This window comes from Nanorana parkeri, unplaced genomic scaffold (genome assembly GCF_000935625.1).
Source record: "Nanorana parkeri isolate BGI_ZX_2015 unplaced genomic scaffold, ASM93562v1 scaffold211, whole genome shotgun sequence".
Classification (NCBI taxonomy): domain Eukaryota; kingdom Metazoa; phylum Chordata; class Amphibia; order Anura; family Dicroglossidae; genus Nanorana; species Nanorana parkeri.
Window position 1 is genome coordinate 52,060 of NW_017306479.1, and position 25,675 is coordinate 77,734.

Sequence of the window (25,675 nt, forward strand, 5' to 3'; positions counted from 1 at the left end):
CTGCCGTATGCAAGATATAGGGCATGAACACAAAGCAAGGTCAGGGCCACTTTTGTAGAAACTCAAATTCTATTGGAAATGGCAACAGGTTATACAATGGTTTGCTTACAACTTGGTTGGTACTGTTAAAGTGTATGTCAGTGCAAAAAAAACCCCATCTAGTACGTCTCTGTAGTACATGCGCATTTTCCCATGTTTTATCCCTTTAAAGACCCTAGCGGTACTGAAATATACCCTTTGATCTGCCAGAAATGCACTCAACATTCTATTTTACTGTTGTGGCTGACACCACATTCCTTTTATGGACTGAAATTCCGAGTAATGGTGTCAGCCCTGTCTTTGTAATATCCCCTTCGCACACCGTACCGATGTACCCCAAAATCCAACAGGTGCTGGAACAACTGGTGATGGCGCCACAATATACAATCTAGAACATATGTTGTCCGCACACCATTCTGCTTCGAAATGCCCTTTTTATTAGTATTCCTTTAGCGTGATATGTGAATGCAACATTTCTGGGCCTCACAGGACCCCTTCGTCAGGCAAAGTCTTGGACGCTGTGCCTGACAAAGGGGGCTTGTGAGGCTCCGCAACATTGCATTCACATGTCATGCTATAGCAGGGGAGCCCATTAGGTCGATTGTGATCTACCAGTCGATGTCAAAGCGAACACTGGTAGATCGCGATCGGCTCACTGACCTGTGTCCTGTGCTCCCGCGGTTTCGTGCGGCTGAATGTGCCAGCCGCTGCAGACGGGAAGGGGTGGGACACTTCTCCCCGTGTGCAGCGCCGGCCACACGAGCACTGCGGGAGGACAGGACGTCGTTGCACGAGAGGAGACCCGGAAGCTGCTTCAGTGGAGGTAAGAAAAAAAAAGACAGGAGAGAGATCGCAGATGTGAGAGAAGAGACAGCAGAGCGAGAGAGAGAAGAAAGACAGCAGAGAAAGTGAGAGAAGAGGCAGCAGAGAGAGAGAGAAGAGACAGCAAAGATAGTTAGAGAAGAGACAGCAGAGAGAGAGAGAAGAGACGGCAGAGAAAGTGAGACAAGGGACAGCAGAGAGAAGAGACAGCAGATAGAAACAGGGGAGAGAGCACAGAGAGAGAGCACGAGGAGAATAAGAAAAGACAGCCAAGTGAGAGGCGAGAGGGCCGGTTCACACCACAAAATCTGCATTCCAGAGTGTTCGGCCTCTAGAACGCACTGGAACGCAATCTGGCCAACTCCCTGCGTTCAGGGGTGGAGGGGGCGTGTTGGTACATTAAAGTCAATTGTGCCACGCCAATCGCCCACCTGCACATAGAACACAGGCACATTAGGGCCCGCGTTCCTGTCCAGTACGATCTGCAAAAATAGTGCTTGCAGCAACTTTGCTGATCGCACTGGACCAGAACGGGCAATCGCACTGCCAGCGGGGGTGTGGCTGAAGTGCCATTGACTTCAATGCACCGCAGCACCCCTCCCGCCCCTGAATGCAGGTGTTTTTTCATTGGTAGATCTCATTGAGCTCGTCATTTGAAAAGTAGATCTCCAGATGAATAATTGTGAAAAACGGAATATGGATAAAAAGGGCATTCCGAACCAGGATAGTGTGCGGATAACATATCTTCTAGATGGTATCAGCCCTGTCTTGTTGTCTCATGATAAACTATTGAATCCCCCACTCTCTACATTGTGGTGATATTTCGTGAAGCATTTTTGTGAACTGAGAGGTGTCAGCCCTGCCCAGTTGTCTTTTGCTAAACAGCTGAATCAACCTCCTTTTTTGGTCTCTACGGGCTAGGGGAAGAATTGGTTTGTAGTCCAAGAAAACACTGTGAGGGCTGATTACACTCCTTAACATGTGTAGTGTGAACAGGACATAAAACGACAAATTTCTTGGAGGATCAACATGTATTTTTTTTGCACTAATCGAACAGATATACCAAAATACTTTCACTGTTAGACAGATGAAAAGGGAACATATAAAAGAAGTTTATTGTTAGGGTTTACATACAATCTAATAAAGTGCTGTATAACCCGCTGGGATCGGTGACTTATGCGATGATAAAGCATTCTTTCTGTTTTTCATTTAACAGCCATTTAGATGAGAAAACTCAGTGGGAGCACCCAAAAACGGGAAAGCGGAAGAGAATTGCAGGAGGTTTGTAATGACTTCACTGTCTTTAATTCATCTTGTTTCCTTTATAAAGCGGTGAATTATAGGAGTAATGTTTCCTGCATGAGCAACTTTGTGTATCAGGAGCAGTGGGAGGTACAGGATATAAGCATTTTATTAGCCTGTGTTACATATTATAGCTCCTGATTATTTTTATGCCATTGCTTTTTCTCTATACTGGTTGGTCATACACAGAAGGATTTAAAGGAGATCTATGAGGTGAGCGATTTTCACTCATTCACATAGTTAGAGCCGACCTATGTGACAAAGAAGCTGTCACAGGTCGGCTCTATCGATCAGGAAGTGAGCAGAAACATGCACCGACCTGCTCACTTCCTGATTGTCTCCCTGCAGTGAGCTGTGACTGTCAGTCACCGCTCCCCGCATTTATTCCCCCCCTTTCGATCCTCCAGCGCTGAGTGGAGGAACGAACGGAGGAGGGGCGGGCACAGCTGGCTCTAGATAGGCAGGGCTGCGTGGATCTCGACATTAATGTCGGGATCTGTCGCGACTTCGGCGCTCACAGTATATCGCGGGCCATAGCCCACGATGTACTGGGTTTTGGGTCACGGGAGGACGCTAGTATATGTCCCCCAGTGACCCTAAAGAGAACTATGGGGGAAAGCACTTACCCCATAGTTCTCTTTTAACTGAATGAAAACCTCACAATCTTACCCCATTTGTTCAATATGTCTATTCATTAGTCAGTGTTGATCTCATGTCTTGGTGGAATGGCTGTCACTGTTCTATTGGCTGATCATTTCCAGGCTGCCATATTTGTGAAGACAATATAACACAACACAAACACCAGACTTACTCAGTCTGAAAGGCACCTCGCCTCCTAGTTTAGATAGTTAGCACATACCAGAAATTTTTGGGGTTTAAAGAGGCGCGCCACCATTGCACAAGTTGGCTAAAAAGTATATTTTATTTATACAAAAACATGATAAAATTGTTTACAAAAAGTTAAAAACATGATTGAATGAGCCCCCTATCCAATAGGGCTAATGTCTAACGCTGCCACATTGCTAGCTTATACCAATTAAAAACCATTTGTTATCCATTTGTCATCTTCTTTTTTCTTAGACAGTGAAGAGCGGTAATTTTTAATGGCTTGCATTTATAGGCCTTTGCCCGGATGTGTTTTGCTGATGTGCTTCCTCTGGGGACCAAGAGTGGCTAGTAAAACATTGTGTGTCAAGGTCAACACGGATCCTATTATAAGAGAGGAACAGCATTAAAGTACATGCCTTTCCTCTGTGTGGTCTGTGGTGGGGACATAGGGATCAAAGAGGAGGGAAGACCCAGTCTGCCTTGCTCTCATCAAGGGGAAAATTATGTACATACTCATTTTAAATACCTCATAGTTCTTAATATATATTTTCTCAGAGGCAGAGTGAGGACGATAGGATCAAAGCTGGCAGGTGCTCACTGTGGCAGATACTACTTCCTAGTGAGCGGAGGGAACTGTAGGGGGGGCAGTGATGGGAGAGTTCGACCACTGCATAAAGTCTTCTCCAGCACATCCCAAAGATTCTCAATGGGGTTAGGGTCCGGTGGTGGCCAATCCATGTGTGAAAATTATGTCTCATGCTCCATGAACCACTCTTTCACAATTTGAACCCGATGAATCATGGCATTGTCATTTTGGACTATGCCGGTGCCATCATGTAAAAAAACAAACAAATTGATGGAAAAAACTGGTCATTCAATAAGACAGCTGACCTCATTTTTTAGGCTCATAATGTTCCTGGACCTAGACCTATTATTTACTGGAAGGCTCTTATCTATCTCCTTAGCTATATGTAGATGGTAACTTTTTAGTTGGACAGACAGTGTATATACATATTTGTAGTTTAAAAAAAATATATTTTAATATACAGATAACTGAACTATGTTACCTGCTGTAAGTTATGATTTTATTATGTATTATTTCTTTATGCACTGAGGAATTGGCTAACAGCCAGGAATGTTTTTGTTTTCTCTGATATCTTTTTCCCCCCCAGCTGTCTAAACTGATTAGAAAGTTACTAATCTGCATGTATGCATCTTTCAGATCTGCCATATGGGTGGGAACAAGAAACTGATGAAAACGGGCAAATATATTTTGTCGAGTGAGTATGTATGCATGCATGTATGTGTCAATGGGCTTTTGTTTCTTGTTGTTTTTCTCCCAATACAAGTCACCAGGAATGCAAAAGCAGCTTGACGTTTGTTGATGCAGCTTTGGAAATCAACTGCAGGTCAGATGCACCTAGAGATGAAACCTGAGTGAGCATAGCAGCATCTAAGGTCCCTTTCATATGGGCAGCATGTGTTCCGATCAGCAGGGGGTACATGAACAGATCCCCTGCTAAATCAGAGCCCAACAGAACGGATCTCACTTTTGGGACATCCATTTCTGTTCATTGTTTTCTTCCCTCTTGTGATGAAGGAAAAAAAAAAAAGAAGCTTAACAGACTCATGCTATTCTATGAGCCAACAGATGTAAATGGACGTGTGCCCGTTTACATCCTTTTACCGCCAATCCATCACATTTAGGTTGGAAAAAATGGAAAAGGATCCGGGTGTTTTTCCAGACCTAGACAGACTCGGAGATAATTGGATGTAAACAGACTCATATCCATTTACATCTGTCAGCCCGTAGACTAACATTCAGTTTCTGATCAGATCTGCCTGAAAAACATATCTAATCAGACCGTCCGTGTGAGTGGGATCTAATCTCAGATGATCACAATGATAGGCTGGGCTGATCTGAGATGGCTCTAACTTGTCTAGGCTGATCTGAGATGGCTCTACCGTGTCTAAGCAGGCATTCTGGAGTGGGTGCAGTCTATTGCCCCAATGACATTGGGCATTCCTGCAAGGTCAAAAAAACCACGCTTGACTTGATCCCGCTCTTCACGTGAATTGCCCATATGAATATATTTAGGAGCAAGTTGGCGCAGTGTTTGCTGGACCTCCACAAAGCTTCGGGAAAAGCTTGGCTGTGAGATTCCAACAATCTCCCCACTAACCTGTTGGTATGAGGCCTTTCCTAAAAAATGGAGAACTGCCAAAAAACGCACAAGGCCTTGTACTGCATAACTTCTCTGTGTGCGTTTTTCTAAAGCCATGTGTATTTCCTCATACAGAGAATGAATCATGGGAGATGTTAAACGGAATTTAGCTATCACCTGGGTTTCAGAAAAGTCATCCAAAATAGTGGGAGAACGGAAAACACGTTTATAAATCAGAACAACATGCTGACGCAGAAAACCCGATCGCATACGATTATCGTACGATAATCGTGCAGTGTATGGGCACCTTAACAAAGAAATACCGCCAGGGAAATGTGATAACGACACCCTGAGGGAGGTGCTTATGTAATGATTGTTTAACGATCGATATCTGGCCCAAAAATCTTTGTGAATTGCACTTCTGTACATATTTAACGATTTGACTTGCTAAAACAATGATCGAAACGTTTAATAACGATCCAAACCTTAAAATATCAGTTCCGTGTAGTAAGACGTTATTTAATGATTTTTCAAAGCGTTAAATCGTTTGGTGAATTGAATAAGCTTCAATATCGTGCGAAATCGATGAAATAACGAGCGGAATCTGGAAAAAAAGCTTTGGGAATTGACCCTAAAGTGCTCAGGCTGTCACAGCACTTCCCTTTAGGCTTTGCTCACACCATGTCTGGACCAGATCTGCAAATGCATTTTTACCACAATTTTACCACCATTTTTTCCCAGCTTAAAATGTGCTTTCAGGTGCAGTCCAGTGTGTTCCAGTGCATTTGTACGTGTTTGTATGTATTTCCATGCGTTCCAGTGCATTCCAAAAAATGAGACAAGCAGTATTTCTTTTGTCTGGACCGCAACGGACTGTGCTGGTGTGAACATAGCCCAGAAATACCATAGGGATACATTGGGATGCTTTTTTGGTCCGGGAACAAACTGTTCTTGTCTGGACAATCATTTAGCTCCTGGGCCTAGTGCTGGTTTGCAGCTGTTATTGACAATCGGATGTTCCAGCACCACAGCCCGTCGGAGCCACTTCCACTCATGTGCAGTATGCTGGCTCCAGACCTGAGTTGAAGTATGGAGCACAGCAGCGGGCCACACATTGAGTTTTGGCAGAAAGTGTGTTGGGCACCAGGTACCAACTTGGAAAAAGTACGCAAATCTTACTTCATGCTTCAATTGCTGAATACTTTTTCTGGGTTAGAATTTACACCATTGAGTCAACATGGCCAGACAATTTAGCATTTTTAAAAGGATGTCAATAGAGGCAGCCTACATATACTGTATCTCTCTGTTTAGTAATACTGAATTATGACCCCCACTAGAGGGAGCATTGATAAAACTTTATGTGGAATATAACAAACAAAATATGGAACAGTGTGTAAGGACAAATGTCAAAGGGACATCGTAGAACTGTTTTGAAATAAATGTTACAGTAATGGCTCAAAAATGTGAAAATACACTATTGTTCCACGTTAAATGTTAAAGGAAACCACTACTGGGAAAAATACAGAGGGCTGCCACTGTTGATCCCCTTCTAAAAATGCTAGTTTACTGGATGTCTCTGGCTTCTATACATACTTGGTCGCTTGCCCAGAACAGGCATACAACTAGTGAAGGCAGAAACAAGTCAACATACCTATTCCAGGTCTGTTACTGAGAAAGTACTGGCCATTGCATCAATGTAGCAGCCAGAGAACTAGCATTCTTTCAAGTTAAATTGGGATAAAATAATTGCCTAGCTAGAAAACCTCTTTATTGGAAAATGGTGGAACCAAATAGAGCAGGAATCTCACATAAGCTTTCTCTCCTGCAGCCACCTAAATAAAAGGACCACTTACCTGGATCCCAGGCTTGCCTTTACTGTAGAAGATCAGCCTGCGAAGATGAACACAAGGCAAAAGTATGATGGGAACACCACTGCGATGGACATTCTGCAGGGCTGTGATCTTTCATCGAAAGTCATCATCATCACCGGAGCCAACGGTGGTATTGGTAAGAGACTAAATTTTGCCAGATAAATTATCAGTTGATTGGCCTTTTGTTGGTTTAACACTTATCATTCCTTTAAAACCATAACAGGAGAAACATTAATTTTATTTAAAGTGCAAGGTCAAGTTATAACACATTTTCTTCTTGTACATATTGGCTGCGTTGTCTTGGTAATGATTAATTGCCTTTCTTTTCTCCCTATCATCATTCTGAACTTATTGTGTCCTCCTGTTATCAGCAGATACCACCGCCTGTGGAAGGGAATTCCAAACTTTCACACTGAAATACCCCTTGTGAATTCTGAGATTGAATCCTCCCTCTTCTAACTTCTTGTTGTGTCCCTGGGTTCAGTTTTAGGATTAAACCGTTTCTTCTGTTTAATCTTAAAGTGTTGAGGCCCGGGAGGGGCTGGGACAATGCTTCACCCAGCACGGAAGGTACCGCACGTCACTGCTAATGGGAGTCTGCAACCAGAACTGTAGTACATACTCAAGATTTTTATTTATTACAGGTATTTATATAGCGCTGACAATTTACGCAGCACTTAACATAGTTGCACATTCACATAAGTCCCTACCCTCAAGGAGCTTACAATCTAAGGTCCCTATCTCACATGTATACATAGAGGGCCAACTTAGAGAGGAGCCAATTAACCTACCAGCATGTCTTTGAAGTGTGGGAGGAAACCCACACAAGCACAGGGAGAACATGCAAACTCCTTGCAGATAGTGACCCTGGCTGGGGTTCGAACCGGGGACCCTCAGTGCTGCAAGGCAGAAGCACTAACCACTACGCCACTTTCTATGTTTAGTGTCTTTTTACCCGACGTGACCCCATCTTTTATATTTTACCAAAAAATTGGGTAATAATAAATGTTTTATCATTTAATATAGGGGAAACTGTTTTTTTTTTTAAATTTCGGTAATTTTTCCTTAATATAGTAAAAAAATAAAACCCCCAGTGGTGAATAAATACCACCAAAAGAAAGCTCTATCTGTCCCCAAAAAAGGGTATAAAATTTCAGTACAGCGCTGCATGACGGAATAAATGTCAGTTAAAGTACCACAGCGCTGAATACTGAAAAATGGCCTGGATGGGAAGGGGTTTAACACCGCGGATGTCAACTGGTTAATACACGCCAGTATCTTGTTAGCTTTGCTGACTTCACTAATGTAGCACCCCCCAAGTAGTAATTTGCACACATGTTCTTTACTCCCATGTGCATAACCTTACATTTTTAACATTAAATTGCATTTGCCATCTTGTAGCCCATGCCTTAACCTTGCTTAGGTCCTGTTGTAGTACGAATGTCTCATGTTCGGAATTTACCCCTCTGCAGTTTGGTATCATCCGCAAAAACTAAAATGAGCTATTTAGTCCAGTCTCTATGTCATGGATTAATAAGATGAACAGGATCGTTCCCATGACCCATTTATCACTACCCCCTGGGTCTGTTCTTGCAGTCAATTTTCCACCCATGTGCATACAATTTCATCTAGACCTATAGACCTTAGTTTATAGATTAAACATTTGTGCGGTACTGTGTTGAATGCTTTAGCAAAGTCCAGATACACCACATCTACTGGCATTCCTTTGTCTAATTTAGTACTGACTTCCTCATAAAATGTTAATAGATTGGTCTGACAAGAGCGGTCCTTCATAAAACCATGTTGGTTTCCACTTACGATACCAGTTTTATGTGTAAATTCCTACACGTAGTCCCTTATCATGCCTTCAAATATTTTACACACTATTGATGTTAAGCTGACAGGCCGGTAGTTACCTGGTGGACTTCTTTTCCCCTTTTTGAATATTGGTACTACATTTGCTGTCCTCAAATCAACGGGACCATACCTGACATTATACAATCCATAAAAATTTTGTACAAAGGCCTGTCTATGACTTGACTAAGTTCCCTTAGTGCCTTCAGATGTAACCCATCTGGTCCTGGCAATTTGTTTATATTTAATCTTTCTAATCTCTGTATTACTCTGCCCTCCGTTAGCCACAGAGATGTGTTAAAACTGGTACTACTGTCTCCGCAGCTGATGTCCTTAAAAATCTGAACCCAGTTCTGCAACTTTGGCATGTGTTAGTATAACTGTACATATCTTTGCTACTACTAGTGTATCTAGGAGAATTATACTTTGTTTAAAACAGATCGGCCTTCATTTGGTGGTAAATGTTAATGGATATTACCTGATTTTTTTTTTTTCTTTAACAATTAAAGTAAAACTGGCCTAAAATTGTATATTTCTTACCTTTACCATGACCCACCACCAGAAAACAAACCATAATAAATTCTCCTACTCCTGGCTTTCACTGCTACCATATATATGTGCGTTTTTTGTTGTTTGTACCAACAATAGAGCACACACCAGCCGAAATTCATCCTGTGGGTGCAGCTGTCAGCACCCTTCTGCCTAGAATCCCTCAATCAGCTGATTGAAGAGCAGGGCCGATGCTAGGATTTTTGCCTAGAGAGGCAAAGTTGCATCTTTGCGCCCCCCCCCTCCCAACCCCCTCCCCGACCCCCATGTAGCGCTGGACCTGCTCCCTTTCAGCATGTTTTTTCTTTCTTCACTTACCTTCGGTGCGTGAAAGCAGCGGCGAGTCAGTCCGGTGGGAGGAGCTCCAGGTGGGGTCCTAATTTAGCAGGCCGGCGACTGCCAGAGGTGCCGCGCATGTCGGGATCCTCTGGCAGCCCTGTTTTTTCAGCCCTCACCCTGCAGCGCCCTCAGGCGGCCGCTTGCCTTGCCTTGCGGTAGCGCCGGGCCTGTTGAAGAGGCCAGTTGGAAAATTCTCAGCCGAACGGAGAGCAGCCAATCAGAAGCCTTGCATTGGTGGAGGAATGTGTTCTATTTTTTTTCATTCAGCCCATGGTTTGAATGAAAAAAAAATAGAACCATGTATACCCTACTTAACACTGATGTTAACGCTGACTCTAACCCTACCCTATATCAAGCCCTGATCTAACTAACTATAATATTATTTTTAACAGACTTTTTTAACTTTAGATTTCTCCTTTACGCCCTGTTAACACTTAATTCACATTCACATGCGTTTTTGCCACGGTTTCCGCGCATCAGCCCATTCAATCAATGGGCTGCCGCAAATGCAACAAAGGCAGCAAAATAGCTCATTTAGCATTTCCAGCTGCGAGCATGCCACCATTTTTTCCTGCGCGATTGTGCACATTTGACACAAATTCACATGTCAAAAAAAACCCACACGTTTTACCAAAGTGCGTTGCATGTTTTTAAAATGTTGCGTGGATGCACGTCAAAGCACATGGCTTACAACCCCTTTTCAGAATAATAGCTGAAAACACTCGCCAGGAACCATGCTTACAGCCCATTTTCAGAATAATAGCTGAGAACACTCGCCAGGAACCATGCTTACAGCCCATTTTCAGAATAATAGCTGAAAACACTAGCCAGGAACCATGGCTTACAACCCTTTTTCAGAATAATAGCTGAAAACACTCGCCAGGAACCATGCTTACAGCCCCTTTTCAGAATACTAGCTGAGAACACTAGCCAGGAACCATGGCTTACAACCCTTTTTCAGAATACTAGCTGAGAACACTAGCCAGGAACCATTCTTACAACCCCTTTTCAGAATAATAGCTGAGAACACTAGCCAGGAACCATCGCTTACAACCACTTTCCAGAATAAAAGCTGAGAACACTAGCCAGGAACCATGCTTAGAGCCCTTTTTCAGAATAATAGCTGAAAACGCTGGTCAGAAACCATGACTTGTAAACCCTTGTGAGAATTGTAACCGAGAACACTAGCCACTCAAAGAGAGCTTTCTGGTAGTCTTAGCTTCATCTTCACCCAGTCTGCTGTTGGTTTGCTAGGTCTTGTTGAAGCACTGTGGTTAAATGCTTTCTGTGGAGCTGTGCCCAACTTGAGTCAGGTTGCAGTCACCACACGTACAAATAATATTTACTACGTCCTCCCTATATTCTTTAATTGAAATATGTCTTTATTTGTACGGGATTTCTGGTTTCAGCTGATGAGCCTTCAAACACAACCACACTTTGATGAATTGCTGTATAGTCTTGAAGTCTTGCGGTGAGTGCGATACACAGGAACATATGTTCTCAGAAAATAGTGGTCACAACCCTCGCAAAGCTTATGTGTGTTTTTCTATGGAATATTAGCGTTCCTGTAAAGACGTCTGACAACTTGATGGACAGGATGAATTTGAAAAAATACACAGAGAGGAGCGAGCATTTAGAGAAAAATAACATTAGCTGAGGATCTTTTCCTTGAAGAAAGAGACATATTCCCTTCCACCCAGTCTCTAACAGGTGCTGGAATTTGACTGTTACTCAAACAGTATATGTGATGCCAAGCCACTGGAGTCCCTGTTAATCACTGCCAAAGACACACTTAATACTGCTCCTCTTTGCAAGTCCGCTACGTTCTGCTTTCCAAAAAGCTTTTGATTCTTGGCACAATGTTGGCGTCCACCCTGCCAAAGTGAAATCCTGAGATCAGTTATGTCAGGGGCTCTCCGGCTCTAGGAAAGGGTTTACTGTTCACATTAACCCTTGGAAGTTTCGGTGACCTCCTGAAGCTAAACCGTCTATGCAAAATGTTCTAGGATAAATTAGATGAATTAACTTTGTTTTATTTAATTTAAAGTGTTCAATTCATTTCAGTGGGCCATTTAATCTTCATATATAATGAAAAAACACATTAGCAAAAGGTACCTTTAGCCTGTCAAAACAATCATTAGATCCAGAGATATAGGTATATACGTTATATACAAATCTTGTGTTGTAAATGTTAGAGTATCTAAGCCATTTTTATTTTTTTTGGATAGGGTGGTTAGCAATTGGAACCTCTTTTAGGTTCCATTAGGGACATTTACTCTACCTATTTGTCCTGGTGACCACTGTTACTGGTACTGAGAGGGAACTATTGGGTCCCTTTCACAAGAGCGGTTTGATCAGGTCCGCCTGTCAGTTTTTCAGCCAGACCCGATCGGACACTCTGTGGAAGTTTATGGGAAGCCAGATTTAAATGGACGAACGTCTGTTTACACCCGGTTTGCTCCCGCCCGGTACAGTGAAACAGACGGATCATTGATCTGTTTCAACGGACTGAATCGTGTCGCACCCAAGGTAATCTAATGTAAACGGACACATGTCCATTTACATCAGATTTCCCTTAGACATGCATGGGGTCCAGCACTTTCAGTTTTTTCCTCCATCGCAAGATGGGGAAAAAAAACTATACGGACACGGAAGTCACGGCGGTGACATCCGATCAAAGCCACTCTGATCAGGAGAGGATCAGTAGCCAGATCCTCTCCTTATTGGTCAGTGTGAAGGGATCTTAGGTTGTCACCAGACCAGGAATAGAGGGGAAATCTTTCAAAGGGGGTGCTTTTTCTAGTTTTTTTAAAACCGGCGGATTCCCGCCACCCGCAACACCGTTAGGGCTTGAAAAAGAGGTTTCCTCGAAACGCGTTGTCCCCGGTGTTTTCCGTGTCCTTCCTCCATCCCTGACCTACAGAGCAGACACCCGACCAAAGCTTTCTGCACTATTTCCCACACGGCTAGACGCCACATGTGCTGCTCTCACCGGAACCCTAAGGGACAAGACTGCTCTCTGGTTCAAACACCGTCCTGACAGCTGCAGAGACAGGTGTTTGTTCTGTCATAGCACCAGTAAGTCATACTCAGTATTCCGCTCACAAACTGCCCCCACTCCGGTCCATATGAGAGTGACACGGACGTGGTCACAGCACACAGCACTGCCTTAGTACCGCCTCGCCTTCCCCTCCGGCTAACAGCTCTTCAATCTCCAATTACGGCCGACAATTCTTACAACTCCTTCAGCCTTCGACCCTGGACCACTCGATCTTCTTGAGAGGCCGCCCCTCTCCTGGTCCCCACATCTATACGTAAGTGTAAACTCCCTTTTTTACACAATTTCCTAGTACACCTTGACAATATCAATATCCAATCATCCACCCTACTAGTTTTGCGCCCTGTTGTGTGTTTTTTTTCGGTGCTTTTTCTAGTGACAACTGTCTAAGGGGGCATTTTCCTCACATTGGGGAGATTTCTTCTCACTTATGTGTCTACGTTACTAGAAAGAAAAGGAGATATCACCAAAAGGACACAGATGGCAAAAAAACTTGACAGGGGCTTTTGACATTCTTTATACTAGGACAGAACTCTAGCCCAAAATAACAAGATACAATAAATACCTAATTGAAAGATAGAATAACAAAACCAGCTTCTTTCTGTAAGTTTAACTTTCGATCTAGAGATTTCCACCACAGTATTTTCTTTCTGCTGCTACATGCCTGGTGGACAGCAGTCAGGAAGCCAGAACCAGCCTGTGCAGCAGAAGCGCTGTGCGTGTGCCTATGCATGTGCGCGGGCACAGTTGGATCTTTGTGCTCGGCAGTTTGCCTCTGCGCGCGCACTTCCCTGCATGCGCACGGATGTGTGCACACGCTCATTATGAGCTGTGTCACCAAAGGGGCTATTTAAAGCTGTGATATCCTAGCCTCCATGCTGAGTGATCGACAGTCTTATGTGTTCCAGGATCCTGTCTCCTAATTATCCATCTGATTCTGGCCTGGATTGTTTGACCTTCCATCCGTTACTCTGAGTTCCTGTGACCTTGGCCTTTTCCTCGACTACCGCTTCTGCCTGCTGCATCGTACCTCGCTGTTCGCACGTTACTGACCCCGGCTTGTTTCTGACGTTCCTTGTCTGTCGCCTGGTATCGCTCTGCCCGCTTGTTGATGACCCAGCTAGTCTGACTATGGCTTTTCTGGAACTCTGCCTCTTGGTTCCACACCTGTGCTTGCTTCCTGCCCAAGACTGTGTATCGACTGTTCTGCCATCCAGGGGCTCTGGGACAGGAGCTTCAAGGGAGGCTGCCCTCGTGAAATCGGACTCCACTGGGTATGTGACAACAGCATCATTCAATCCACTTCTTCTGAAGCCAGGTCATCCTTGACCTGTCCCCCACCCCCCCCCAGGATCCAGCTCAACTTTTACATGAAAACATCTAGATTTGCATATCATTTCAGATGCCTTTATCTCTGGATCCTCTGAAAGCTTTGACATGCAGTTTTCACTGCAAGTAGGTCCTACATATGACTTTTCTTTTCTAAGTATACATTGCTAGCTTTGTGACAGTTAGTTGATTGCTAATGTTTTTCAGAAGTAGTGGAATGAGGTTACTGTAGAAAGTGTTTAGACCAGAAATTACGCTCTTCCCAGGAGATCAGATTCTTTAGGGAAATAGCTAGAGGGCAGCCAGGTGCAGAGGATGCTTGTTAGGGTAAAAGACAGAGACACTCAGCCTTTATAGTCTGTTTAAATGCTTACATTTTATATATAATTCTAGATTGTACCTTTTAACTTTTATAGTTTTAAAGTGTCTCCTTTGTTTGAATACTCTAATGCTCTGGGAGCTGAATTGCAGGTTCCTGCTGCTTATATCACTACTCATATTTTTTATCTGAAACATTTTGTTAAAAATAAGTATTTGCAACTTTTATACATTGTAAAGACTGTAGAAAACTGTACTGCAGATTCCTACCTGCTTCTGTTCTGAAGATTTTAGGTTCAGTTCAGTAAGGGGTGTATTTATTTATTTAAAAAAAAAAGGTTATTCTTCCTGCAAAACTGCATGTACATTCGTTCAGTGTGAATGGGGCAAAAACAAATGTTAGTAGTATATTTTCTTTCCAGGATGACTGTAAAGTGACTCAGTAAAATACTGCTTCATGACCACTAGATGGAGCTGAGGATTATAGAAAATAAGAATTTGATTCCTACGATTCTCGGCTCCATCTAGTGGCCATAATGAGGTATTTTAGTCATTCACTGCAATCTTATAAATTAATTACTTTCAACCTGGAAAGACATTAGACATATCTTTTTGCCCCCATTTGCACAGAATGAATGTACATGCAGATTTGTCGGAGTCATAGCTCTACAAGTTATTGATATACCTACACCCTTTAGCCATAATAACCATTATTTTCAGCAAAGAAAGCTGAGAACAGTCACATTGCTGAAAAGAATAATCGTTTATAACATGAACGTTATAGTTTAGCTCAGCATTTCTACTCCTTTTTGTCAGTTATGGAACCCTTTAAAAGTATGCAAAATCTTGAGACGCCCTAGTCTAAAATATAAAAACTGTAAATGTAAAAACATGGTGACCCCATGCAATAAACAGAAAAACAAAAGAATGGGGTTCCCCCTTTACATCAGAGCCCCCCTTTCACTCTGAATTGCCCCTTTCATGCCAGAGTCCCCCTTTACATCAGAAGCTCCTCTTCACATCAGAGTCCCCCTCTCTTACATCAGAGTCCCCCTCTCTTACATCAGAGTCCCCCTCTCTTACATCAGAGTCCCCCTCTGTTACATCAGCGTCCCCCTCTGTTACATCAGCGTCCCCCTCTGTTACATCAGCGTCCCCCTCTGTTACATCAGCGTCCCCCTCTGTGACATCAGCGTCCCCCTCTGTGACATCAGCGTCCCCCTCTTTAACATCACAGTCCCCCTCTTTAACATCACAGTCCCCCTCTGTGACATCACAGTCCCCCTCTGTGACATTAGCGTCCCCCTCTGTGACATTAGCGCCCCCCTCTGTGACATTAGCGTCCCCCTCTGTGACATTAGCGCCCCCCTCTGTGACATTAGCGTCCCCCTCTGTGACATTAGCGCCCCCCTCTGTGACATTAGCGTCCCCCTCTGTGACATTAGCGCCCCCCTCTGTGACATTAGCGTCCCCCTCTGTGACATTAGCGCCCCCCTCTGTGACATTAGCGTCCCCCTCTGTGACATTAGCGCCCCCCTCTGTGACATTAGCGTCCCCCTCTGTGACATTAGCGCCCCCCTCTGTGACATTAGCGTCCCCCTCTGTGACATTAGCGCCCCCCTCTGTGACATTAGCGTCCCCCTCTGTGACATTAGCGCCCCCCTCTGTGACATTAGCGTCCCCCTCTGTGACATTAGCGCCCCCCTCTGTGACATTAGCGTCCCCCTCTGTGACATTAGCGCCCCCCTCTGTGACATTAGCGTCCCCCTCTGTGACATTAGCGCCCCCCTCTGTGACATTAGCGTCCCCCTCTGTGACATTAGCGCCCCCCTCTGTGACATTAGCGTCCCCCTCTGTGACATTAGCGCCCCCCTCTGTGACATTAGCGTCCCCCTCTGTGACATTAGCGCCCCCCTCTGTGACATTAGCGTCCCCCTCTGTGACATTAGCGCCCCCCTCTGTGACATTAGCGTCCCCCTCTGTGACATTAGCGCCCCCCTCTGTGACATTAGCGTCCCCCTCTGTGACATTAGCGCCCCCCTCTGTGACATTAGCGTCCCCCTCTGTGACATTAGCGCCCCCCTCTGTGACATTAGCGTCCCCCTCTGTGACATTAGCGCCCCCCTCTGTGACATTAGCGTCCCCCTCTGTGACATTAGCGCCCCCCTCTGTGACATTAGCGTCCCCCTCTGTGACATTAGCGCCCCCCTCTGTGACATTAGCGTCCCCCTCTGTGACATTAGCGCCCCCCTCTGTGACATTAGCGTCCCCCTCTGTGACATTAGCGCCCCCCTCTGTGACATTAGCGTCCCCCTCTGTGACATTAGCGCCCCCCTCTGTGACATTAGCGTCCCCCTCTGTGACATTAGCGCCCCCCTCTGTGACATTAGCGTCCCCCTCTGTGACATTAGCGCCCCCCTCTGTGACATTAGCGTCCCCCTCTGTGACATTAGCGCCCCCCTCTGTGACATTAGCGTCCCCCTCTGTGACATTAGCGCCCCCCTCTGTGACATTAGCGTCCCCCTCTGTGACATTAGCGCCCCCCTCTGTGACATTAGCGTCCCCCTCTGTGACATTAGCGCCCCCCTCTGTGACATTAGCGTCCCCCTCTGTGACATTAGCGCCCCCCTCTGTGACATTAGCGTCCCCCTCTGTGACATTAGCGCCCCCCTCTGTGACATTAGCGTCCCCCTCTGTGACATTAGCGCCCCCCTCTGTGACATTAGCGTCCCCCTCTGTGACATTAGCGCCCCCCTCTGTGACATTAGCGTCCCCCTCTGTGACATTAGCGCCCCCCTCTGTGACATTAGCGTCCCCCTCTGTGACATTAGCGCCCCCCTCTGTGACATTAGCGTCCCCCTCTGTGACATTAGCGCCCCCCTCTGTGACATTAGCGTCCCCCTCTGTGACATTAGCGCCCCCCTCTGTGACATTAGCGTCCCCCTCTGTGACATTAGCGCCCCCCTCTGTGACATTAGCGTCCCCCTCTGTGACATTAGCGCCCCCCTCTGTGACATTAGCGTCCCCCTCTGTGACATTAGCGCCCCCCTCTGTGACATTAGCGTCCCCCTCTGTGACATTAGCGCCCCCCTCTGTGACATTAGCGTCCCCCTCTGTGACATTAGCGCCCCCCTCTGTGACATTAGCGTCCCCCTCTGTGACATTAGCGCCCCCCTCTGTGACATTAGCGTCCCCCTCTGTGACATTAGCGCCCCCCTCTGTGACATTAGCGTCCCCCTCTGTGACATTAGCGCCCCCCTCTGTGACATTAGCGTCCCCCTCTGTGACATTAGCGCCCCCCTCTGTGACATTAGCGTCCCCCTCTGTGACATTAGCGCCCCCCTCTGTGACATTAGCGTCCCCCTCTGTGACATTAGCGCCCCCCTCTGTGACATTAGCGTCCCCCTCTGTGACATTAGCGCCCCCCTCTGTGACATTAGCGTCCCCCTCTGTGACATTAGCGCCCCCCTCTGTGACATTAGCGTCCCCCTCTGTGACATTAGCGCCCCCCTCTGTGACATTAGCGTCCCCCTCTGTGACATTAGCGCCCCCCTCTGTGACATTAGCGTCCCCCTCTGTGACATTAGCGCCCCCCTCTGTGACATTAGCGTCCCCCTCTGTGACATTAGCGCCCCCCTCTGTGACATTAGCGTCCCCCTCTGTGACATTAGCGCCCCCCTCTGTGACATTAGCGTCCCCCTCTGTGACATTAGCGCCCCCCTCTGTGACATTAGCGTCCCCCTCTGTGACATTAGCGCCCCCCTCTGTGACATTAGCGTCCCCCTCTGTGACATTAGCGCCCCCCTCTGTGACATTAGCGTCCCCCTCTGTGACATTAGCGCCCCCCTCTGTGACATTAGCGTCCCCCTCTGTGACATTAGCGCCCCCCTCTGTGACATTAGCGTCCCCCTCTGTGACATTAGCGCCCCCCTCTGTGACATTAGCGTCCCCCTCTGTGACATTAGCGCCCCCCTCTGTGACATTAGCGTCCCCCTCTGTGACATTAGCGCCCCCCTCTGTGACATTAGCGTCCCCCTCTGTGACATTAGCGCCCCCCTCTGTGACATTAGCGTCCCCCTCTGTGACATTAGCGCCCCCCTCTGTGACATTAGCGTCCCCCTCTGTGACATTAGCGCCCCCCTCTGTGACATTAGCGTCCCCCTCTGTGACATTAGCGCCCCCCTCTGTGACATTAGCGTCCCCCTCTGTGACATTAGCGCCCCCCTCTGTGACATTAGCGTCCCCCTCTGTGACATTAGCGCCCCCCTCTGTGACATTAGCGTCCCCCTCTGTGACATTAGCGCCCCCCTCTGTGACATTAGCGTCCCCCTCTGTGACATTAGCGCCCCCCTCTGTGACATTAGCGTCCCCCTCTGTGACATTAGCGCCCCCCTCTGTGACATTAGCGTCCCCCTCTGTGACATTAGCGCCCCCCTCTGTGACATTAGCGTCCCCCTCTGTGACATTAGCGCCCCCCTCTGTGACATTAGCGTCCCCCTCTGTGACATTAGCGCCCCCCTCTGTGACATTAGCGTCCCCCTCTGTTACATCAGCGTCCCCTGTGACATCAGCGTCCCCCTCTTTAACATCAGAGTCCCCCTCTTTAACATCAGTGTCCCCCTCTTTAACATCAGAGTCCCACTCTCTTAGATCAGAGTCCCCCTCTTTAACATCAGCGTCCCCCTCTTTAACATCAGAGTCCCCCTCTTTAACATCAGATTCCCTCTTTTTTAACATCAGCGTCCCCCTCTGTTACATCAGCGTCCCCCTCTGTTACATCAGAGTCCCCCTCTGTGACATCACAGTCCCCCTCTGTGACATCACAGTCCCCCTCTGTGACATCACAGTCCCCCTCTGTGACATCAGATTCCCCCTCTTTAACATCAGTGTCCCCCTGTTTAACATCAGAGTCCCCCTCTTTAACATCAGAGTCCCCCTCTTTAACATCAGAGTCCCCCTCTTTAACATCAGAGTCCCCCTCTTTAACATCAGCGTCCCCCTCTGTTACATCAGCGTCCCCCTCTGTTACATCAGCGTCCCCCTCTGTTACATCAGAGTCCCCCTCTGTTACATCAGAGTCCCCCTCTGTGACATCACAGTCCCCCTCTGTGACATCACAGTCCCCCTCTGTGACATCAGCGTCCCCCTCTTTGACATCAGAGTCCCCCTCTGTAACATCAGCGTCCCCCTCTTTGACATCAGAGTCCCCCTCTGTGACATCACAGTCCCCCTCTGTAACATCAGAGTCCCCGAGAAAAAAAAAGGGATTGGTGTTCCTACCTGGAGATCCGACTAATTGTACGCCCTTATTCAGGTTTGCATATTGGCTTATTTAGACCGTTCCGTGACCAAACAATCATGTGCAGGGAAACGAAGAGGGTTAACTCGTTAAAAGGTAACAAGTCAGTAGCGGTCAACTGAGGGATCTGGACAAGCAGCTAATATGCAAAAAAAATTTAAATTTATTGGAAAAATTCATAGAAACAACATACAATAAAGATAACACCTTCAGACCATCTCTCACCATTAAAAAACTCTTAGGTTACAGACATACATAAATAAGTGCGGATTGATCACCATTTCACATCAGAGGCATGGCACTGTGTAAAAATTTAAAAGCACCCCTTTATCTCTGACTACGCTTCTGCCTGCTTCTCTACTACTACTGTCTACTCATGTAGCGAACACAGCCTATTTCACCATGGATTTGCCTGCTGTTTCAGCTACTGGACTCCGAGCCTGATCCCAGATAGTGACAGATTATTTGGTGTAAATTGTTGCACTTTGGTATTTTGCAACATTTGGCGTGCTAGTCACATTCCTACTGTTCAAACCCTTCAGCTTGAACAATTATTAGGTGCACAATCAATGGAATATCCAGCCTAATATGGACCAATAAATAGATGATTTAGAGCAGAGGCTCCTCGCCCTCCCTGTCTTTCTTTTATGAGGTCTATGAGAGGGCTATGAGAACTTTCAATCAAGGTAAGAAAGTCTGAGGGTAAATAGCTTCTATTGTCCTCTTACCCACAATATTTGGTAAATCCAGTGTCATTACATACAGTATATTTCTAATACATTTAATTTAAATAATAATAACATATATAAAATATATATTTTTTTAAATGTATAAACTTCAAATTGGCCATAAAACCATTATATATTTTCCTTTCAATGTTAGGATTAAGAACGTTCGTACGAAAAATCCCGTGGGAACATTAGATAATGCCATCAGAGACTTGGCGATTGTTGATTCAAATTTAGTTTGATTTTAATTTTTATTTAACATTGATTTTAAAATGAATGGAGTTTCCAGAACAAAAACCACTTTCACTGTTAGAACTTCACTTGTCACATTTTCAACCTGTTTTTTTCGTCATTGCGGTTGAAATCATTAATCCATTTGACCTCATCAACTATTAGAAAGTTGAACGAACATTACAAAACCGATTTTGTTAGTTCGAAATTCTAACTGTGCATACCTTACTTTAGGCTAAGGGTTAAAGTTAGCGGGAGTGAAAGGGTTCAAGGAAACCTGCTGTAATAAGAATGCAAAAATTGACTTTGCTATTTTGTTTACCCTACTTTAAAATCATTAGTAGTCTTTGGGAGGGCCTTGCTGTATCTGCACCCACCCCCACCACATCATTGGGGTTATATTATTGTGGTCAGTTTGGATTAAAAATGGTGCTTAGCAGAGTTCTTAATTCCAGACAAGACTGAGCTTTGGCCTACGCTCCCAGTAAAAGAACTTTGGCCATCTTTGGTAATTTTGGCAGCAGCCAATTATAAAACCATATTCAGCTTTTTAATAAAATCAGAGTTCTCTTTTAATTACTGAAGCTTTTGCAGTGCGTAGACCTTCAGATGGGCAATGATGCAGGTCATGCTCTGGGATCTAGATTTTCCTATTCGATTTTATTATTTTAATTTTGCTTCCTCGCGTATTACAATTGAAATTCTAGCATGCCGTAATGTTAAGCTTTGGGCATTAGAGGGCAATGTTGCTCTTTGGAATTGGCGGATTACAACCACGAAATTCCAGTTTCTTCTTTGCACAGATGTGTAGACAGGCTCCTGTACAAGAATGTTTAACCCTAAAGCTATTAAGTGGACCTAGTTATTATATTTGTTTTCTAATACACATGCATGTAATGTAATCCTGTGTAGTATAGCTATTTTTTGTGTCATAAGGCATATGTTAATACATGGTAAAGGCCAGGCACCATCAAACATTTTACATTTAAACTCACTTGAAAAACAGGTCTATCTTTTGAGAGGCTTTTTATCTTCTACGCCTGGCTATCCCCTTCGTTAACACTGGTTGCCATTTCCTTTTCTTCTGAGTGGCTCTAATTTTAAGACTTTGAAAATGTAGGCCAATGTGTTCCCAGGTTCCGGACTCCACCCCTGTGCAATCCCGTCCAGGAGAACTTTTGGATCTGGTCTCAATACACGACATAAAGGTCACATAAAGATAGACTAAGTATTTGGATGATGTTGATCACATTATTCTCTCTAAAGTTTACCTGTAGTGATTATTCAATATACTAAAGTAGCAGGTATAGTACTCACTTCAATATGTCATAACCATTTGTGCTGCCTTCTACTGCCCCAGGTGGGGTGTTGGAATCCTAAAACTCAGTGAGATTTATAATGCAAATACTGACCACTGGCCAGGTCAGCTTCTTGGCCTGCAATCCTTCACACCTACTCACTTCAATGTGTCATAACAGTTTTTGCTGCCTTCTACTACCCAGGATTTAGGGGTGTTGGAATCCTAAAACTCAGTGAGATTTATAATTCAAATACAGACCTCTGGCCAGGTCAGCTTCTTGGCCTGCAATCGCCCACACCTACTCACTTCAATGTGTCATAACAATTTTTACTGCCTTCTACTACCCTAGGATTTGGAGAGTTGGAATCCCAAAACTCAGTGAGATTTACAATGCAAATACTGACCACTGGCCAGGTCAGCTTCATGGTCTGCATCCTCCCACACCTTGCTATTGGCTAATAAATGTGATGGACATACATGATAACTTGATGTGAAATGCAAATGGCCCAACCACTGACTCCCAAGACTAGGGGTAGGCAACCTCGGCACTCCAGTTGTGGTAGTATTACAAATCCCATCATGTGGTAGAAGTACAAATCCTATTGCAAGACTCTGATAGCCTGTGGCTTGCAATGCCTCATAGAATTTATAGTTGCACAACAGCTGAAGTGCCGAGGTTGCCTACCATTGCCCTAGATGAAGTTGATACTTGCCTAGTAGAGCACCCTGGAATATGGCACCCCTGAGGTGCTCTAGGGGACAACTAAAAAACGCATGATATAGCTATAGTGATACAACATCCAGATGGCACTCTAATATACTGAAATGAGAGGAGGAACTTAAACCGTGTTTGTTCCTCTTCTCAGCATTTTTCTGCTAATGACTGATGTACTCTTGTCTTGCAGATTACTTTGATCACTAATTGTGTTTTTATAATCCTGTTTGCCAATGGTAAAAAAAACTGTGTTTGATATCAGTATCTGAAACATGGTTATGAGCAGAAAAAGTAAACATACTATTATTAGGTGATGTTCACTTTGTGATTCTATTTTGTGAACTGGCTCACTGGCTATTCTGAAGGTTATGTGTATGTGATTGCTGTATGGCGCCTGGAATCCACAAAAGCGGGTGTTTGAAAATGGCTTTGTTAAAGAAATAGTTAATTATCTACAAATATGAAACTTGCTGGTATAGTGTTCTAACAGTTATTCATATTTGCTCTCTACTGATTGCCATTCCGTCTGTGTAGAAATGTCTAAAATCTGGGGCTTACTGGTAGGACTCCCCCGTGGAGTTTCGAGTCCGGCTAGGTGTAATCATTTGCCAAAACACACACACATCTCAAAGTGGGTAGCAGTTACTGAAACATGACCAGTTAACTCCACATCTAGTATTGCTTTTACAAGGGTTCCTCACAGTTGGTTTACAGACTAAGAGGAAATGTTTCCCCTTCTGCTTAATCAAAATTTATACTGTAAGCCAAATTTACCATGCACTTCACGTTCTTATTACTTGAGAGCAGTCAAATGTGAGTGCTGCACCTTGGATTTGGCAAGCCTTCCTGAGAAAACTGGCTTTACCTTTGTGCATGTTGGACTTCATAGAGTTCATAGCTTTGCGTAAACATATGTCCTGACTGATGGCCAATTTGCCCGTACGCTCTAGGGACTTGGTTATTCAACCCCGCGGTTGAGTGCTGTTGACATTATTGATTTACCTGGACCTGTCATCTTTTGCAGAGCTGCAGAAAGTGAGGACATGCCAGGTGCTATAATATTAAAGGATACAAAATATATTAATCCCAAAAGAGCTTACAATCTAAGGAAAGAATGAATAGATACAAAGAGGGAAGGTAGATCTAACAGCAGTTGTTGTGTTGTAGATATCAGGACAGTGATGGAAGAAATAAGAGGAATTATGTGATTTCAGCTTTATATGCCTTTCTGAAATATGAGTTTTAAAGACTTGGAGGGTTGTTGAATTTCTGATGGAAAGTAGTAGTTCCAGGTAAAAAGTGCAGCGGGAACAAAGTCCTAGAGCCATAAGTGGAACAAGTTGACCAGGGACGAAGACCTAAGAAGATTGCATGCTGGAGAAAAATTTTGGATGGGAGAAAAACCTTGTGTTAAAGAACTATAGCTATGCCAAATTGTTAAATGTAAGCAAACAAAATGGATAGTTTCCTGTGGACGATGGTTAGATAGTGTAGCTTTGACGAAGAGGATAAGAACTTAAAACAACTGGAAAAGAGGTCTAAGAACGTAAATGCTCCATTTATAACGGATTGAAATTGGAGAAATGCTGGTGATGCAACAGACGGCATTAGAACCATTTTGGATGAAGAAGGAAGTGGAGTACCAAGAAAGATCAATTAATAAGTCAGTTAAGTTCAGGCAGTAGTGTTTTTCAGTAGCCAACGCCGTTTGGGGTTTACAGAATCCCCCTTAATTGGGGCTTAAGATATCTCCCATTCCTTCTATATATCTATTCAGTCTTCTGTTGGATTATAAGATATTTTAGACTTTATATATTTGTGTTCTGCCTTGCAGCCCCAAGGTCTCTGATTCAAATCCATGTTTGGCCAGGACACTATCTGCATGGAGTTTGCATGTTCTCCCTGTGTTTGTATGGGTTTCTTAAGGGGACTCTGGTTTCTTCCCACGCTCCAAAGGCATGCTGGCACGTTAATTGGCGCCTGTATAACTTGCTCCTGCTATGTGTGCATATGAGATAGAGAGCTTAGATTATAAGCTCCGTGAGGGCAGGGACTGATGTGAGTAGTATGTAAAGCACTGATTAAAATAATGGTTCACATAGATCCTACTATGACTATTAATAATAATAATAATAACAATACAGAGCAGCTGCTTCAGGAGTGTTCTTTGTGTGTTTTGGAGTTTTCAGGTAGTCTATATGAGGAAAATAGGAGGTACAGTATATTCCAGTGCTCAGTGTGTATACTGATCAGTATACACTGGATTGACAAACCCTGAGTGTATACAGATCTCTTACCGCCCTCTGCTCGTACAGCTGGCACTACACATACATGCAGTTAGAGTCTACGGCTCTATACAATCCCCATAAACATATATAGATATGCACTAGCTTTACTGGTGGTTTGGGGTATAATTTTAGTTTGATAGTAGAAGTTTATGATTAAGTTTGCTGTTTTCATTTACCTCCATTTCTAATTCTTTAGCATAGGCATATGATTTTAAGTATAGATGTATATGTTATTTTTAGCACTGCTTCCTCCTATATGCCTGGCATGAATTTATTAGTTTACATTGCAACTGTATGTGCTTATAATTTGTTTTGTGCAATTTTCTTTTGGGAAATAGTTTTGAAAAATGTAGATGCAAACTGATTTTTCATGGATATAGTCATCTCTAACTTGTAATCAACCACATGACACATATTGTACTTTCATTTACTTTCATTTACTGGAGGGGTATGCAACCCCCTAATCCCCTGATTTTGATTTTTACTTGACATTTGAAATCTCCTGGTAATTCTCATCTGCTAGTCGGTAGGATGCCTCACTCCCTCAGGATGTCTTCCTTTTTTCTTTTCTCTTCTTTCTTTCCCCCTCATTTCTTTCAGAATGGACATTTCTACTTCTTTTCTCTTGCTAAGCTATCAC

General features: G+C 44.5%; 1 protein-coding gene across 1 annotated transcript in view; it reads left to right on the forward strand.

Annotated features, from left to right (window-relative positions):
• WWOX (WW domain containing oxidoreductase) overlaps positions 1-25,675 on the forward strand; it is an 811,799-nt gene that overhangs the window by 1,006 nt on the left and 785,118 nt on the right. The window contains exons 2-4 of the mRNA XM_018555739.1: positions 2,078-2,142; positions 4,214-4,271; positions 6,985-7,163. Coding sequence (XP_018411241.1) covers positions 2,078-2,142; positions 4,214-4,271; positions 6,985-7,163 — 302 coding nt within the window. The remainder of the gene's footprint in view (positions 1-2,077; positions 2,143-4,213; positions 4,272-6,984; positions 7,164-25,675) is intronic.